This window comes from Nematolebias whitei, chromosome 9 (genome assembly GCF_014905685.2).
Source record: "Nematolebias whitei isolate Nwh7 chromosome 9, NemWhi1, whole genome shotgun sequence".
Lineage (NCBI taxonomy): Eukaryota > Metazoa > Chordata > Actinopteri > Cyprinodontiformes > Rivulidae > Nematolebias > Nematolebias whitei.
In genome coordinates, this window is record NC_056506.1 from 19,992,048 (window position 1) to 20,011,503 (window position 19,456).

Sequence of the window (19,456 nt, forward strand, 5' to 3'; positions counted from 1 at the left end):
TGAATGATGCTGAAGTAATGCTGAAGTAATGCTGAAGTAATGCTGAAGTAATGCTGTGTACAAAAACAACTAAACAATAGAAGTTTAACTGAAGGTACTTCTATAGATTTTTAATAGATCTTATTTCTCCTAACAAGTTAAAGTTTTCAGCTCTTGTTGTCACTGGTCACTGTTGGTAGCAAGCTGCGGTCCAACATGGTCTATTGTGTAAAAACCCATAGTATTATATAAAAAAAACCATGTAATACAAAATAAATGGAGACGTAAAGTTTCATAAAATAATGTTCACATAAACCACTTTGAGATTTTTATGATTGGAATTGATAAAATTGATCTTGGCCAAGTTTGATTGAGTCATTCCAGTCAGACTTAAACTCACACTGTAAAGCTATCTGCAACAGGTAAGATATTCATTGTTCATAACCAGTCCACAGAAACCCACGTTGATAGATTTCAGATATCCTTTTAAGAGTAGTGCTCTTATTACGTTGCACTTGGAGAAAGCTGTTCATGTTTCACTAAATATCAAAACCATTAACGTACACCATGTTTTACCCGACCAGTTCTTACAAACGCCAGAACAACCAGTTAGAGCGGCACATAAATCGGAATGGGAACAGCTACAACAGTTTAAAACACACATTCTTAGACTTTCAGAAGTGGTTCCACAGCAAAGGATGTTTTATTTTTTTACACGTGTGATTGTCTGAAGCAGTGAGGAGAAGTAAGTGTCCTACTTGCAGTAGACGGCACTTGTTTTTCTCAATTGTTTACACACATTTACTGAAAGCATGCGTCATGCTCTACAGAGAAGTCAAACACACACACACAACGATCAAAACCCCCAATTCTCCTTCAAAATGAAACTTTACATTCAAAACAACGTTCTCTTCTCAAAATGGTATTTTGTTCTCAGATGACACAAACATCATATGAAGACATGTATAAGAACCAGCTGAACACTGATGTACTCTGTAAAACACTTTCCAATCATCAGAACGACACGGGCCTTTATTTTGTTCAGTTTTACTACAGACTGTGTATACAGTGTGTTGTGAAATATTTCAGAATATTGTTTTTATACTCAGAACACACAGAAGCATATACATTTTATTTTTCCCACAAAAACAATGTACACAGTGTACATCCCAACCAACACAAAGGTGCACATACAGTACTCTACATACTGTATACAGTACAACTGAAGAATTTATACAGTTACAGTAAAAAATATAAAATAAAAACTATGCTGCAGCCTCAGATTATTTCTGCACAAGACACGGTCCAGCATTGATAATCTTACTCTGTCAATATTTTGAAATATCTCGTTGTTTTCTATTATTTCTTTTTGTATTAGCTGTAATGTTAGGACATTATTTTCTTGGACCATGTTCACAATTTCAGTTTCCTGTTGAGGAGACGGAAGACGTTCCTGTCCACCTTGTGTTGATGATCTTTCAGTTCTGCAATACAAATAGTAAAATACTATAAACACTGTGTAGGAATACAAATAGGAATACATTTCCCAAATACTTGAAACATACTTCATTTTTACAGTCCTACAGAACAGTCTGGTACTACAGTACTACTGTACTCATTGTTCAAGTTCAAGAGTCTTTATTATCCCCGTGGGACCATTAGTTTCACACTCAGGAGGCACAAAACATCCACACTAAAGACATGGAGAGTTTAAAGTAACAGAACAGAGATCACTGTTTGTTGAGAAGCCTGATCACTGCAGGGATGAGTGAGTTTTCATTGAGTACTGCAATGATACTCAGTACTGCAGTTTTCTAGTGAGAGTAGATTTCTTATCTGTTCTCATTTCAGAAAGTCCAGATGATGGGTTCTACAGGGTACCTGCTCAAATTTGACTGTACTCTTTGTCCAGCCTCCCTCATTGATAGACCATGGTCGACCAAAGTGCCTTGGATCTCATCAGAGATTATGCTCCTTGGCCTTCCTCATCCTCATCCTCTCACTCTCACTCCTCTGGCTCTGCCTCTGTTTCCAACGTTGGCATCCATCGCTCCAAAACAGAAGACCACACCTGTTGACTTTTCATGCTAAAGCTCTGATAGCTAATTGTAAAACTGAGTGAACGGTGTTTGCCCTTGTGATGAGTCAGTGTGCACAGTAGGGCAGTACATTTTAGAATTTTGAATAACAGTGTGTTCCTTGTGAAAACAAGAGATTTACTTCCAACAATGTTCAGTCAGGTCATCTGGACAGTTTCTTTTGTTGAGAGAAGTTTCGCCCTCCATCCAAAGGGCTTCATCAGTCTGAGGAGTCTTGTTTGGGACTCCTGTTTTCCCCACCAAGGAGTACAGTCCTACAGTAGACCAACCAGTTTGCTGCTGAGAAGATGGTTTCTGGGGGCTGTCCTCTCCCCCGTCGACTCCTCCCAAGCTTCCACAGCCGAAGTGGTTCAAGACATCAAAGTTCATGCTCAGTGATCCAGGTAAACAATCCAACAATGTTCAGTCTGGTCATCTGGACGGTTTCTTTTCTGTTTGTTTGTCTGACTGAACGTTGTTGTATCATTTTTTTTTTACCTGGATGGTTGAGATGAACCTTGAAGAGATTTACTTCATGAAAATTGTACCAAATGCAGAAAATTGTGTGTAGTGTTTTGAAAAGAGTGTGTTTTAGAACTGCAGTTTGAGTGTAAAGCAGAAACTGCTTGTAGTTTAGCAGAATTGGTTCAGGCAGTTGGTGCATGAGGTACATGTTGTGGTCATTGGGTCTCAAGTTTCAGGATTTGTGTGTGAACAATTAAGAAAAACTGTAAAGAATCACTGAAGGATTTGAAAGGAGGGTTCAGGTGAACTCTGCACAGACTGAGGCAACATGAAAGTTGTTTATAAAACCAAGAACATACATTTTTTATGGTTCATGCCAACCGTGTTGTGTATTTCTCCATCAGGCTGTTCTGTCTTCAGACTTTGTTTGACTTGGCCCCAGCAGTTTTCCCTCCACAGTGTTGGTGTTACGACACAGACTGCTGCATGGAACAGTGGTTGGTTTTTAACACATGGAGCCAGGCTACAGTGTAGCTTTTCCCTAAAGAGCTGTGAAATCTTTGACGTCCGAGTTACAAATTCCACTTTTCTCGTGGTTCTTGTGGCCCGCCCGTCAGAATCCTCCCTGAGGCTCCAGACTGAGCTCAGCAGTTCATTCAAGCCAAAACACAGATTGCTGATGAGCACATTATCTTCTGTATGAGTATGTCATAGATAAAATATGTACAATCTAACTTGACTATTGTGTAAAATGTGTTTTTATTTCAGTTATTTGTGTCAATGTCGGTACCTGCTATAGGATTAAATTCAGTTCAGTAATACTTTATTAATCCCAATGGGAAATTAAATGTTGATGCAGCTCATTATCCTCATTTCATTAAGAGATGTTATAGACACTGATGGATGTAGACAGGAAGGATCTCTTGTAAAGGTCCATCCCACAGCAGATCCAAAAGAACTGGCCACAGTTCAATCACATGCAATCCGTCCACCCAGACTCAGCTGGCTTCTCAGTTCCCCTGGGCTGCAGGATCACCTGAATGCAAGGTAGAACTCCTCACAGAATGAAGGCCACTCCTCCCAGCAGCCTGTCGAGCTCCTCGTTGCTCCAGACAGCCGGTTGCAGGTGCCGGGAGATGATCCCAGTCCTTCAGCTGTCACGAGCCGTGTTTCTTGCCAGTTCTAGGATCGCCTTAAGAGATCTTAGAATCTCAGTGGTCAGGCACTCAAGCACAGCTGGCAGGTAGACGGGAATGCATCCACGGAGACTCCTTTTTACTAATTTGAGATTTGGGGCTGTAGTTGAGATTATTTGAGCTTTTGAGATGTTAATCAGCTGCTCCTGGTTGTAAAGGAAAAAAAACAACTTGTTATGGTTACACTTCATAATAAATGTCCAAAAGTAAAAAAGTTTCAGTAAAAATCCTTCCAGCTGCACAGCATCCGATACCAGAGGAAACAATCATCCAAAAAATGTGATTTACATCCAGAAAAAGAGGAATTAAAGTTTTGAAAAGCAACATCTCGGAGTGAAAGTAACAGAGATGCTCCAACATGCAGCCACCCTGAGCGGCACAGTTCTAGAAAGGATGGTGTAACTTCTTATTGGATGGATTCTGAATATAAACTAGTGTTGTGTTTTTGTTCCGCTGACCCCTCAGGCTGCTTTATGTGCCGTTCACATCGTCAGAAAAGTCCAGGACCTCGGAGAACTCTTTGCCCCCTCCGCTCGCTCCCTCCTGTCTGAGAAGAACCACGGTTTGTAGATCTGCAGGACCAGTTGAACGTCTCTTAAATGTTCTTTTAAATATTTGAATGTTTGTCGTTTTGCATTTGTTTGTCCGCAGGTGTGTTACATGGTGCTGTTGTGTTGATCACTGAGTTGTGTGAAAGGAGCCCAGAAACTCTGGAGCGGTTCAGGAAGGTCCGATTGATGCACAAACACACACACGCTTGCTGAAACGTGTGATGTAACAAGCGTGTTGTGTGTTTCCCAGACAGTCCCAGATCTGGTCCAGATCATGAAGGGCCTGATCATCTCGGGTTATTCTCCTGACCATGACGTTGCAGGAGTCAGCGATCCTTTCCTGCAGGTCAGTTTTCATTTTCATCTTGTAAAATATTATTTATAAATATCTCTTCCTGATGTAATGTCCCCCGTCACGAAGTGAAGAAATTCCTTCTTTCTGCTCATCCATCCGTCCATCTGTGTTGTGCAAGATTGGAAAACCGTGAGGTGCAGACTTCCATTTTGGTGTGTGGCTGCATCTGGGTGTGAGAAAGGTCACCATCAAAATTTAGCTTGTCATGTCAAAATCCAAAATGGCCACCACTATATATGCAGGTGTGTTTCAAAAAATGTGAATATCATGAAAAGGTTTTTTTTGTCTGTCAGTTTTTTCAGAATCCATGAAACTCAAATGAAATAGAATGAAACGTTTCAAGCCTTTTTAAGACTGAGTTTGTTGTGGCTCCTCGGACTGACGAAGTCCTTTGGATGAAAGACAAAATATTTCATCAAAAAGAAACCGTCCAGAGGACCTGACTTAACATTGTTGGACTTGAAGCCTTTATTTCTTATAATTCTGATGAATTTGGCTCACAGATAAGGAAAATCCAAAACTCAGTGTCTCAGAAAACAAGAATGTTGTGAAGAGGGTCATTATTGTAAACTCCTGGTGTCTCATCCTGATCAGTTAAAAACATTAATCAATCATTAAAAATCAATTCATTGAGAAGCCTGCAGGGATGAATGAGGTTTTCATCCTACATGTGGGCAGCAGATACCTGCGTCCAGACAGAAACAACCTGAACTGAGGGAGTTTTCCTTTCCACTGTCGCCTTCATGCTTGCTCAGGATGAGAGTCTGTGATGAAGCTAAACTCGAAGTAGTCTGCTCCTCAGATAAATAATGTTAAATTGTTATTTTCATAAATGAATGTTTCTGTTCAGTGCCCCAAGATGACTTCTGTTGTGACTTGGTGCTATATAAATAAACGGAACTGGTCTCACCATGAAGTGGATCAGGATCTGCCAGAACCAGCCTGGTTCACTGACCTCGCCTTGTGCAGGTCAGGGAGGTTCTGTAGGTCAGGGAGGTTCTGTATATCAGGGAGGTTCTGTAGGTCAGTGAGGTTCTGTAGGTCAGGGAGGTTCTGTATATCAGGGAAGTTCTGTAGTTCAAGGAAGTTCTGTAGGTCAGGGAGGTTCTGTAGGTCAGGGAGGTTCTGTATATCAGGGAAGTTCTGTAGATCAAGGAAGTTCTGTAGGTCAGTGAGGTTCTGTAGGTCAGTGAGGTTCTGTATATCAGGGAAGTTCTGTAGATCAAGGAAGTTCTGTAGGTCAGGGAGGTTCTGTAGGTCAGGGAGGTTCTGTAGGTCAGGGAGGTTCTGTAGGTCAGGGAGGTTCTGTAGGTCAGTAAGGTTCTGTATATCAGGGAAGTTCTGTATCTGTTCTAGATGAGGTTATTATTTTTGACAATTCAGAGCTCAACAGGACAAAAACTGTCCAAACATAAATCAGGCTCTAGTGAAATTTTTAAAGTTGCCTCATTTGACAGGGGACTAGAGATAGTAGAAGGAAGGATGGTTTGAATTTTCTCTCTAATTGAAATAATTTTATTTATAAAGAATCTCATGAAGTCATCACTACTTATAATTGTAGGATACATGGTTCAACAGATATGGGACTTTTAATTAGTCTAGCAATAGTACTAAACAGAAACCTAGGGTTATTTTTATTCTCCTCTATTAAAGATGCGTAATATAAAGTTATAGCTTTATGGAGAGCTTTTTTATATGTTAGCAGCCTATCTTTCCAAGTTAAATAAAATTCTTCAACATTAGTAGAGCGCCATTTTCTCTCCTGGTTTCTAGATGCCTGCTTTAAAGTAGGGATGGGGCCGATCCGATCCAGTATCGGTATCGACATCCGATACCAGCATAATTTACGTATCAGATTTTTCCGATCCACCTGCTGATATTTCCGATCCATGATGCATGTTGGCTTCAAACTATGGAATGGATTTCCTGAACGGTGGAATGTCTCATGAGCCCAGAGTAATAAGACCCGCCTCACATTCAGGAAATCCAGTTCATAGTTTGCAGCCAGCTACAACGTGAGGACTGAGTTAGCAGCACTGTGGGTAACAGCTAACAAACTTTTCATCTAAACATGTCCGCTGTGTGGAAGTATTTTACACTAAACACCACAAAGCAAGACAGCAACGTACAATGTCTGCAGAGCCATAGCGCCACATTAAACTGCGGTAAAGTTAGTTTTACGATGGACATTTGAGCTCCGTGGCTTCAGCGGGGCGCTGCTCTTTGGTCAAAGCGAAAGAGGCGACTGGACCCCGGCCAGCCGTGTCCAATCTGCCCCGCTCAGTCTGCCCGTCTCTGAGGAGGGACAGACTGAGCGCGGCTGCCCTAAATCAGACTGCCTGCTTCGGATTGAACAAGAAGAAGACATCGCTGAAACCACGGAGCTCAAATGTTTACAGAGAAGTTGATAAACTTCATAATTAATGACCAACCACTATCAGTTGTAGAAAATGAAGGATTTCACATTTTGATACTTGCAGTCAAGATATAGTTTACCCTGCAGGAGATATTTATCAGTACAACAGTAGACAATCATAAAAAACATATGATTTGAAAATTATATATATTAAAAACAAAAACAGCTACATTATAAAGTGATGTAAAATACTAAAAACAGGAACATTTCTGTTGGTTTATGTCATGAACTTAGCAGATGTTTGAAGCCATTTAACATTTAATTTAATTCATTCATTTAAAAGAAACAAAATTTAAAAAAAATAATGAAAAAGAAAACATTGAATGAAAAGAGTGCAGAAAGGAGAAAATAATTCTTATATCTGCCCCTTATTTAAAAAAATATAAAATAACTTTAAACAATCACTTAAATTAATCACTTTAATATCCACTTTAACGCTAGGAATAAAAAGAAACATGTTTTGTGTTAGAATTTAATTCTAATTTTAAAACTTATCCAACATTAATAAAACTTACCTCAAGTTGCCTTTTTGGACATGCATGCATATATTTGTACAAATTGTACTTGAGAGGAGATTATTACAGCCTCATGTAAAATCAATGATGATCATGATATCGGAACTGGATCGGTATCGGCCGATTACAGACTCGGGGATCGGATCAGAAGTAAAAAAAAAAGTGGATCGGTGCATCCCTACTTTAAAGTATGTAACTCAGAATTGAACCAAGGAGCCAGTTTCCTCTGATTGATTACTTTCTTTTTCAGTGGAGCAATTTTATGAAGTGAAGTTTGCATTGAAGTTGTAAGATGATCAACTAGATGATCTAAGTCACTGTTCTCTGATGCATTACTCTGCAAGACAGAGGAAAATATTGATGGAAGAGATTGTTTAAATTTGGTTGCAGCATTTCCTGATATGCACCTGCTGAGATGAAATTTACTCTCAGTGACTGTGTAGTCATTTAATGTAAACTCAAAGGTTATTAAAAAATGGTCAGACAGAATAGGATTTTGAGGAACTATTGCCAAGTCCTTAATCTCTACACCATAGGTCAGAACTAAATCAAGAGTGTGATGATAAGAATGAGTAGATGTGCAGACGTTTTGGGTAAAACCAAACGAGTCTATTAAATTATTAAAGGCTATGCTTAAGCTATCACTCTCAACATCCACATGAATATTGAAATCACCCATTATGATGATTTTATCAGTATTTAATAATAAGTCAGTTAATAATTCTGAGAATTCGGACAAAAACTGAGAGTAAGCGCCTGGTGGACGATATATAACAACTAGTAAAAGTGGCTTTTCTGATTTCCATTTCGGATGAGAAAGACTGAGGGACAGTGATTCAAAAGAATCATAACTAATAACTGGTTTGGCATTAATCAATAATCCTGACTGAAAAATAGAAGCTACTCCTCCACCTCGGCCAGTTGTTCTAGGAACATGAACATTTAAATAATTAACAGGAGTGGATTCATTTATACCAACAAAATCCTCCTGTTGTAGCCAAGTTTCTGTCAGACAGAATAAATCAATATGATGATCAGTTCATTAACTAACAGGGATTTAGAGGAAAGAGATCTGATGTTCAATAATCCACATTTAATGATTTTATGATTTTGCTCTGGTAAAGTAACTGTGTTTATTTTAATCAGATTTTTATGGTTTATATTTTTAGAGTTGATTTTTGGTTTATTTAATTTGAGCCGTGGGCGAGTTGACACTGTTTCAATGTGGGTGTGGGTGGGTAACAGAGTTGAAGCAGCAGAGAGGTGTGGAGGACTACAACTCTGCTTCCTGGACTGGACCCTGGGTTGTCAATAATTTGGGGGATAAACAAAATCAGCCATATTTCTAGAAAGAAGAGCGGCTCCGTCCAAAGTGGGATGGACGCCATCTCTCCGCATCAGACCAGGTTTTCCCCAGAAAGAACTCCAGTTATCTTTGTAGCCCACGTCGTTGTCAGAACACCACCTGGACACCCAGCGGTTAAACGACGACATACGGCTAAACATGTCATCGCTGATCAGGTTGGGGAGGGGGCCGGAGAAAACTACGGAGTCCGACATGGATGAAGGTGAAAGTTAAGAGACTCAATAAAACATGATTAAAACATTCTCATAAAAGTAGAGTCAACATTAAAACCACAAATCTTCTGATAAAAACATAAAATTAAAATAAAAAGTTTCCACAGTCAGACTCCGGGGCAGACGCAGAGCTGGTCCATGTTGGTCCATACTGGTTCTGGTCCACTGGGTTTTCTGAAGTCCACGCAGCATCTAGCAGGACATTTTAGAGCTCTTCATGCTTCCTGCTGCTGACCAGCTTTATGGAGATGCTGGTTTCATTTTCCAGCAGGACTTGACTGGGGACTTCAGTTCGTTATTCTTGAAGAAGTTTTGTTTCTCCCCTGAGGAGCTCCTCCTCTGGGCCAAACTCAGCCTTAAACAGGATGAGGAGCTGGAAAAAGAGCCGCCGCTCCTCCTTAATGAAAGGAGTCGGCGTAGGTGCTCATCTGATCAGGATCCTCCTGGGTGACTCTGTCTGGAGGTTTTCTGAGACCCTGGATCAGACCCAGAGCTCTGAAGGGACTATTTGGCCTCTCTGGTCTGGGAACGCCTCGGGGTCCCTTCGGAAGAGACAGACAAGTGTTGAGCAATAAATTTTAGTTTGCTAACAGAAACCACATGTGATTTTGTATATTTTGATCTTTCTGGTTGATTTTTCCATCGACTGTGTCTGGTTCTGCAGGTTCGGGTCCTAAGGTTGCTCAGAGTCCTCGGTCGGAACAACGAAGCAGCAAGCGATGCCATGAACGACCTCCTTGCTCAGGTTCAATGGTCATTTTCCACAACACATTATGTTCCTAACACCCTGGACTGTGCAGCGTTAAGGAACGTCTCATGTCCCTTATTCTGTAAAGTTGGGTGCTGAGATCTTCTGTGGGTTTTGCTTTTAAAGGTGGCGACCAACACGGACAGTACGAAGACCGTGGGGAACGCTGTTCTGTACGAGACAGTCCTCACCGTGTTGGACATAAAGTCAGAGAGCGGCCTCAGAGTGAGACACTTGTGACCACAATAATTCGTCAGAACAGTCTGAGGACAGACGCTCACGGGTTGACTTGTTTCACAGGTTCTCGCGGTCAACATTCTGGGAAGGTTTCTCCTGAACAACGACAGGAATATCCGGTCAGTGCGGCCTCTTTTTCCTCAGTTTCCAGCCATGTTTCTTTTTCCACAAACATTGTAGAGGCATATCACAGGTTCCTAGATGTTTTGTTTTTTTTAATTATTGACTCCATAGGGGCTCTGTGGGTAGACTGGTCTGTCTGGTTTTCTCCTGCAGAGCCGCTCCAGTAATGAAGCAGGTTTTTTCCTGTCAGACCTGAATCACCAGTCACTGTCATTATTTCAGCTGAACTTTTGTTTTTGCAGATGTGTCAAACTCCATTACAAAAAGGTTTAAGGTTCAAGGTTTTTTTATTGTCATTCACATCACATGTGGTACAAGAGGTGGAACGAAATTGTGTACGCAAGGTCCAAGTTACACCCAAAAATAGTTAAAATATAAAGTATATTAAAGAAACACCAAAGTTCATGCTCATTAATCCAGGTAAAAATCCAACAATGATCAGTCAGGTAAAGAAAAGAAGAAACAGGATACAAGGATCTAAAATATACACTAAATAATAATATAATATAATACAGTGTATTAAACAGCAGCCTGAGCATGAGTTTGTTGTGAGCAGATGGATATGAATATAGGAGCTTATGGGTAATAATCAGCAGCACAGATAAGTCACATCACCAGTTAAAGTGGCTTCACGGTGATTATTCTGGTTAGAGATTATAACAGCTTCAGGGTAGAAGCTGTTCCTCAGTCTAGTGGTTCCACACTTAATGTTCCTCAACCTCTTGACTGAGAGGAGCGGGGCAAAAAGTGTGTGTGCTGGGTGAGTGAGGTCCTTCATGATGCAGGTGGCCCTCTTCCTGCATCTGGAGGTGTAGATGTCTGTGATGGTGGGGAGACTGACTCCAACATCTTCTGTGCAGCCTTCACCACTCTCTGCAAAGCTTTTCTTTCTGCAGCTGTGCAGCCTCCATGCCACACGTTGATGTTGGAGCACAGGATGCTCTCCACTGCACACCTGCATAAAAGGGGACTAAATTTAAACCTGGTCCAATTTCACTCAATACATAACCCGTCAGATACTCAACATATTTTACTGGTTGTAGGTTCATCAACAGGAGTTTGATCAGTGTCCGTTGCCCTCTCATGTCAAAATCAAAGATTAATGAAAAATTCAACATTTTGTTCTGGCTTCACAGTTAGCCAGCTGTCATGAGAAGTCTGCGATAAATGAAGTATGATCAGTTTTTTTAAGCAAAATGAGAAGCAATAAAATATGTTACCTTTTAAAATATCGTCTTGGAGGCAGCACTGTGGTGCAGTTGGTAGAACTGCTGCCTCTCAGCGAGCAGGCCATCACAGTTCAAATCCTGGTCCAGGGGCCTTTCTGGGTGGAGTTTGCATATTCTCTCTGTGCATGCGTGGGTTTTCTCCTGGTACTCCAGTTTCCTCCCACAGACCAAAAACATGCATGTTAGGTTATTTGGTAACTCTAAATTGTCTCTATGTGAGAGTGAGAGAGGGAATGGTTGTTTGTCTCTATGTGTCCATGTGATGGACTGGAGACCTGTCCAGGGTGTCCCCCAGCTCTCACACAGTGACAGCTGGACATGGGCCCCAGCGACCCCTGCTACCCCAAAAGGAAGAAAGAAGCAGGTAAAGACGATGGATGAATGGATGGAAATAAGTAAAACTTTATATAATGCTTCTCAAGATAAAAATCACAAAGTGCTTTGACAAACTAAATACAAAAAGTGCACAAAACAAATTTAAACAAAGCCACAATTAAAAAGATTAGTTTTTAGCTGGCCTTTAAAAGAAGCCACTGAGTCCACTGATCTGAGAGATTGAGAAAGGGAGTTCCAGAGTCTTGGAGCCACAGAAGAAAAGTCTCTGTCTCCTTTAGTTTTCAGTTTTGTCTGGGGGACAATCAGCAGGTCTTGATCACAGGACCTCGAAGCCCTGATCGGGGTGTAGACATGTAAAAGTTCTGAGATGTGTATTGGTGTCTGTCCATGCAGAGCTTGCCAAGTCACAGCCAAACCCTTGAAATCCACTCAATAATGAACTGGGAGCCAATGGTGTTGCTTTAGAAGTGGAGTTATATGACAAAACTTTGAAGATCCAGTCAGGAGTCTAGCTGCAGCATTCTGTATAATCTGCAACCGGTCTAGGGAGGTTTTGGTTAAACAAGTGTACAGTGCATCACAAAAATCCAGGCGAGATGAAACAAAAGCATAAATGAACATTTCCAATTCTGGACGAAAAACAATATGGCTAAGCTTGGCAACATTTCGCAGGTGGTAGAAACAGGAACGAGCCAGAGACTTTACATGAGTTTCCAGAGTGAAACCTGAGTCAAAGGTTATCCCAAGGTTTCTAACTGAGGAAGCTCTCGACCTTGACCTCTCTAAGTGGCTTTAAGAATCTGTTGGACTCCTGGCAGGGACCAATGCAGACATGTGCCTGTTTTTAGTTTTCTACATTCGCCTTAGAATCTAGCTGTTTTTGATACTTTTTTGCCATCTTATTTTTCTTTTTAATCTATATGCCTTTTTATAACTGTCTATTGTTGTCGTTGTTGTTTACTGTTGTCATCATTCTTTGTTGAAATCAGGTCTCTCTTGTAAATGAGTCCTCGAAGCTCAATGGGATTAACCTGTCTAAATAAAGGTTGAATGAATGAAAAATTTGGCAAAATGCTGAAGAGGCCAAAAGATCTGATTTATCATTGCAGTAGTTTTTTTCTGGAGCAAAGATGATTACTTCAGTTTTTTTTCTATTTAGCTGGAGAAAACTTTCAGTCATCCAGTTTTTAATTGAATCCAAACAGTTAAGTAAAATGTGTAGCTTTGAAAGTTCATTTGGAAGAAAAGAAATATACAACTGGATGTCATCAGCATAACAATAACAGGAGATATCCTTAAAAGATGAAAGTATTGGACCAAGAGGGAGCAGATGGAGCAGAAACAGTAATGGCCCCAAAACAGAACCCTGTGGAACACCAAAATGAACAGGGCAGGAATGGGACCTGTACATGGATGGATGTTATCATGGGGCAGATTTGGCCTTAAGTTTCGTGTTGTAGGGGACTGGTTCAGGAAAGCTGTGAATTTATCAGTTACTGAGTCATTGTTATTTACCAGTATGTTTTAGTGGTTTTGGTGTAATGTTTTTGTTTTGCAGACACCGCTGTAGATCTATGTGAACTCAGCTTCTGTTGTTCTGTTGATGCAGCAACAAAATAAAGCTTTTCATCTTCCTTACTTGGCCTTCCTGTGTGCGTGTTTAAGGTACATCGCCATGATTTCTCTTCAGAAGATTGTGATAACGGACCATATTGCAGTGCAGCGGCACCGGGGGACTATAGTAGACTGCCTGAAGGACCCTGATGCGTCTGTCAAACGGTAACTTTGAGTGTTTTTTAATGTTTAAAAAAATAATTTAACATTCTCCCTGGGTTCAGTAAAGGAGATGGGATGTTGGCTGATATTAATCGGCCTCCGTCTTTCTTTCCCTCGCTGCTCCAAACAGACCTGCTGTTGAACATGTGATGGGTTCATGCTGAGAACTGCAACACACACTTCTGTCTCACAACTGGCTTTAGGGGGTTCTGAACCCAGAAATGCAGTCCAACACAAGAAGTTCAACAATCCAACTAGAACAAAATCAAAGTGCTGTTATTGCAGCAGAACTAATCAGAAAAAAAAGACCATGTTAGAAAACACAGGTAGCAACACAAGGGCAGGTACTGGACTTGAGGAAGTCTTAATGCTCCAGAATATATGGAGCTGAGGCTGATGGGGAGAGTGGCTGCAGGTGGGACTGGACAAACTGGGAGCAGGTGGAGATGATGAGGCTTTTTTCAGCACGTTTCTCCATGTTTTAGTTAAAAACAAACAAACGGTCTTATTCTGCCTTTTTAAACGAGTGCACCCATGTCCAGCACAAACTATGTTGACATGTGAGTTTTCTACCGCTGGTTTAAAATTCGCCCGCTGATGCAGCCTGTCCACGTGACGGGGATTTCATCAGCTGTACGTCTGAAGCATCAGAATCAGCACCAGAGCTGGTTGGTCAGAGCTGATTTGTGTGTCTTTTCAGACAACATGATGCTCTCAACTCAACTTTATTTTGGTAAATTAAAAACTTTACAAAAAAGGAAAACAATATAAAACGGTAAATCAACCATTTACCAAAAAAGGAATAGGCTTAAGCTAAGGCTTATACTTGCTTACCCTGTTCATAGACTCAGCGGTCTACAAAATGACAGATATCTACTGTCCATATACATACACACATTTACTGTATATTTAAATGTGCATGTATATAATACACACGTACTCACTTTACATACATACATGACATTTTGCCTGTGTGCTAGTTTTTGTTAAAAGAAGCGTTACAAAGATTAACTGTATTTACTCCAACCACTCAGTCTGTCTTGGAAGCTGCTTACTTTTTTTTTGTATCTGTCTGTAAAAAATTCTGTGTTTCCGAAAACTAACTTAATAATAAAATTACCTTCTGCATTTGATGTAGCATAACAACTGATGCCCAGCTCTTTTAAGATTATATTGCAACAATACTCCAGGTGTTGTTGTCTCAGTCTGTACAGTCAGGTCAGTGGGTTGCAAAATAACTCCACCGTTTTATTTTTCCAGATTAACTTGTGAAAGAGTTGATCAGCATAAATATTAAAACTGTATCTCATCATGTGAATGCAAACTGAGCACCCGTCATCAGAGTAAGAAAGGATCTGTTACCACCTCTTCCATCCATCTAGGCGTGCTTTGGAGCTCTCCTTGGCTTTGGTGTCAGCCTCCAACATCCGCTCTATGATGAAGGAGCTGCTCATCTTCCTCTCCTCCTGCCCCCCTGAGCTCAGGTCTCAAGCTGCTAGTGGCATTTTCAACGCTGCTGAAAGGTGAGGCAACATTTCAGCTACAATAACAGCGATGATGTACTGCATATGGCAGACAGGCCTTTCATGAAACTAAAGATGCTGCACTTCTCTTCATGTAAAATGCAACAAACGAACAAAAGTGGGCTGAAGATGTGCACGCTGAAGGTCCACGTGCATGTTAATGGACTGTTTTCTCAAACGTTGTGGACACTTGTGCCGAGGCTGTAACAGTAAAGTGTCTGTTTTTAAACTCGGCTCAGTCTGCGCTCAGAGATCTTCGACAGTGAACGCCTCGTGCGTTTCCTCTGCGTGTCATTCACTGACTGACAGCAATATTTGTTGGCGGAGGACACAGATGACAGTTGATCCCGTGTGTTTGTGTGTGTGTTACTCACCAATGAGCACAATGTGTGTGTGTCAGGTATGCCCCCTCCCAGCGTTGGCACATTGACACCATCCTGCATGTCCTCACCACGGTAAGTGTAGTCTGCACCACACGCCTGCTGCTTCTCACCTTCTGCACACTGGAGCAAAGATGGACGAACCTCCAGAACGAGACTTAAAGCAGAAATATTTTTAACGTCCATTCTTTGTAATCGCAGCGCAGGGCGACTCCTCCATTACCCCCAAAACATCCCAGCTTGTTTCTACATATTTATTCTAGTGATTTTATTTTAGCTGCACCTCATCTGCAGTGCACCTTTGAGTCAGTTGAATTAGTCATGCTTTAATTTGAAATAAAAGCAGAAAATAGTTTGGATGATGTTGGAGTCCAGTCAGAGGTCATCAGAACGGGTTCCTCCAGCGTTTTACTTTGAAACTTGTTTTTTTTCTCTGAGGAGTTCAAGTAGCCGTTCTGAGTCAAACTGTTGATGGGACGTTTTCTCTCATATGTTCAGTAATACATAAACACATAATCTGGTTTTTTAAACCAAGTTTAAAGGCTTCATTTTTAGCAGAATGAATTTGTCTGGACTCTTTAATCTGCAGTTCATAAGTTTTTTACAACAGGAAGTAGTTGGAGACGCTCTGTCACAGCAGAGTGGGGTTCACAGACTGTTGGAGAGAATCAAAGCCACAATTTACAATCTGCTGTAAAAATGTGTTTTTAGATCTGTCACGATAACAAATTTTACTGGGCGACTAATTGTCTCAGAAATTATTGAGAAAAACAATAATGTTTGAAATTTGACAATAATTCCCAATTATTGTCAAATTTAAAGAGAAATGTTGGTTAATTTGTTTTGCATGTAGTACCATTTTTGACCACCAGATGTCAATATAAGACTGTTTGAACCAAAGGATGGATAGTGAGGGAGCGAGCAGCGTGTCGCTTAAGTAAATGGAAGGGAGGCCCCTTGACGGGCTGGCTCTCGTTCCTTTTTTTTTGGTTCTCAAAATGGTGGACGCTCGGTGTGGTTTGAGCTCTTTAGTATAGCATTTATCACACAAAACTTAATTAAAAAAAATTTAAAAATCAGTAAACAAGTTCTCAGCTTCTTTTGCAAAGAAAAGCAACTTTTTACACGAAGGCACTGGTTTCAACAGTGAATTTTTGAGCTTTGACAAGACGGAGGTTTTTCCTGAGGTCAGTCTGTTAGCTTAGCTCGTAGCTTAGCTTCTCAGCTTAGCTGCTTTTAACGATCCAAAAACTTGATTTTGTACGGTTAAAACAGATTTTAACAGATTTGATCCTTTTGTCATCGAATGTCTTCAGTAGAAAGAGAGACACGAAGAAACGATAAAGCCGATAAATGAAAACGAGGTAGATAATTTTCATTTATCATGTGACTGATTTATTGTTTATCATGACAGGCCTAGGTGTTTTGATCTGCAGCATATAAAAACTAATCAGAGATTTTACTTGCTGGACTTTAGTTTTAAAAAAATGTTTAAACGTTTTTAGAAAAATTTGGCGCTGCAGCGCTCCAAGTAGATATCACTGCTGATGCCATCTTTTATTTTTCAGTCCAGCTCTTTTTAGACAAAAGTAAGCATTTAAATGTCTTCAGCATGTAAAGGCCTCCTTTCATTTATTCATTTTCAAACAGCAAAAATAACGATAATCTCGCAGTAGCTGTTTATTTGCCCAGATGTTTGCATGCCGTTTGTTTCTAACAGAATTTAAATGAACGTACAGCAGAGATTTTCTGTGTATGTGGGACTTTTATAAAGTAAAACTCATTTTCACTTCTCTCCTGACTACCATCTGTCTCCACTGGACATGGTTTGTTGAAGCAATTAGTAGGGATGCACGATATTATCGGCGTGGTATCAGTATCGGCCAATAGTAGCGATAAAGTTAAATATCGGACATTGGCCATTCCATCAAAATAACTCACCGATATAAAAGACACTGTTTTTTTATATATTTATATAGTTTTACATCATTTTCAGCCCCTTTTTTGTCATCTGCATTTGGTAGCAGGCCAAATTGACAAAGACCATGCAGAATAATGTAGTATTTTAATTCCACAGCAGAGAAAGCGATGTAGTCTCTGTAAGTAGGTCTACGGGAAAAAAATATTGATGTTGGTATCGGCCAAATAAGTTTTAACATATCGGCATATCGGATATCGGCCAAAAATCCAATATTGTGCATCTGTAGCAATTAGTTTAAACAGATCAATGATAGCTGCAGATAAATAAACTCCTTCCTTCATCGGCAAATGACTTTTCAGAAATACCTTCTGCGACCTCCATGGCTGCCTGAAACAGCTTGTAAAATTACAGTTGCTGATCGTTTGTCTGGACAAACCACGTGTTCTGACCCAAATACTCACCAGCTGCTCTGCATGTTATTCCCCCTCCACCAGGCAGGGGGCGACGTGAGGGATGAGACCGTGCCCAACCTGATCCAGCTGATCACCAACACCTCTGAGCTGCACTGCTACACCGTTCACAAGCTGTACCGGGCCCTGCTCACAGACATCTCTCAGGTGTGCACGTGTGGCTCGTGTCTGATCCCAGCAGAGGACGAAAACACCCAAACACACCTTCCCTGAAGCTAATTCAGCATCTCTTCATATCACTGCTGGAACAATCTGCATGTAGATATAGATTATGTTGTAGAATATTTAATCTAAGATAAAGTTTGGTTGCTGTCGTGAACCAGATGACGTTAGTTTGATTTCACAGCAGTGATAATAAATCAGGTTTAAATTTAAAACCTGCTCAGACGAAACAAGACGAGCTGCCACAAACACCTAGAATGATTGTTTGGTATCTTTGGTTCCGTTAACTTTCTGTGAGAGCTGTTCACTGATATTTACTGCTACTGTGAATAAATTCTGTCTGTTTTGTGCAGCAACCTCTGGTCCAGGTGGCGTGCTGGTGTATAGGAGAGTACGGAGACCTGCTGCTCAGAGGAGAGTGTCAGGAAGCTGAACCTGTGCAGGTAAACGCTCCCTGCAGCTTATTGTGACGTCCTGATTCTTCTTTCGGCTGCTCCCTTCTTCAGGGGTCGCCACAGTGAACTAAGTCCCACGAAGACTTGACAATTGTTTTTACACAAGATGTCCTTCATGACACAACCACAGACCACCGAGCTACCACAGCTCTCTGTGGAGCAGAGAGCTGCTAGGGCGCCCGGGGGAGCAGGTGGTGGTGGTTAAGGGACTTGCTCAAGGGCCCAGAGTGGGACAAATGAGGGTGAAGGCAGGTGTGGGTTCTTCACCTATCCCACCCACATTTTAATGTTGTTGGCACAGGGAGTTGAACCGGCAACCTTCCAGTCACAGGCTCAACGGCTATTCACTGAACAAATTGTTTTTGTTTAGCAGATTAGCGTTTTTGCTAACTTTGGACACAGCTAGCTGAATTAGCTTCCACCAAATTAGGTTTCACCAACTTTTAAGTCCACTAACAAAATTCACAGGCTTGTTCCTGTCCCTTGTGGGCGTGTCTCAGAGAGTCCGTTAGGCATGCTATTGGCTGACTACATGACAAAACGTGATTGGTCGACGCAGATTCAACTGGAAGGAGACAAAGACGTCTGACGCAGACAGCGGGAGGGAGTGAAAATCGCCTTAGCGCGTAACAGCATCAGCTTCTGCTAAAAAAAATTTTTTGTGGTTTAGCGTTAGCGAAGCTACCTTTTTGGTTAGCTGTGCCAACCAATTCAATTTTTCCATTCAATTCAGTTCATTTCTATATCTATAGCGCCAAGTCACAACAGAAGTTGTCTCAGGACACTGAACAGAAACATTCACATACATAGACCACTGACACAACACAAAAAAAACTGTTTTTATTTATAGTCATATAGAAAGTTTAACTAAAGCAATAGTTCAAGTCTTTTATTTACCGATAGTTATGACGTTTAGTTAGTTAGTTAGTTAGTTAGTTAGTTAGTTAGTTAGTTAGTTAGTTA

The 19,456-nt window shown here is 40.8% G+C and overlaps 1 protein-coding gene across 1 annotated transcript in view; it reads left to right on the forward strand.

Moving 5' to 3' along the window:
- The window catches only part of ap1g2 (adaptor related protein complex 1 subunit gamma 2), a 29,784-nt gene that overhangs the window by 2,506 nt on the left and 7,822 nt on the right, over positions 1–19,456 (forward strand). The window contains exons 5-15 of the mRNA XM_037682102.1: positions 4,184–4,280; positions 4,370–4,446; positions 4,520–4,615; positions 9,798–9,878; positions 10,008–10,106; positions 10,182–10,237; positions 13,472–13,585; positions 14,965–15,105; positions 15,506–15,560; positions 17,901–18,023; positions 18,392–18,481. Of these exons, the coding sequence (XP_037538030.1) occupies positions 4,184–4,280; positions 4,370–4,446; positions 4,520–4,615; positions 9,798–9,878; positions 10,008–10,106; positions 10,182–10,237; positions 13,472–13,585; positions 14,965–15,105; positions 15,506–15,560; positions 17,901–18,023; positions 18,392–18,481 (1,029 nt within the window). The remainder of the gene's footprint in view (positions 1–4,183; positions 4,281–4,369; positions 4,447–4,519; positions 4,616–9,797; positions 9,879–10,007; positions 10,107–10,181; positions 10,238–13,471; positions 13,586–14,964; positions 15,106–15,505; positions 15,561–17,900; positions 18,024–18,391; positions 18,482–19,456) is intronic.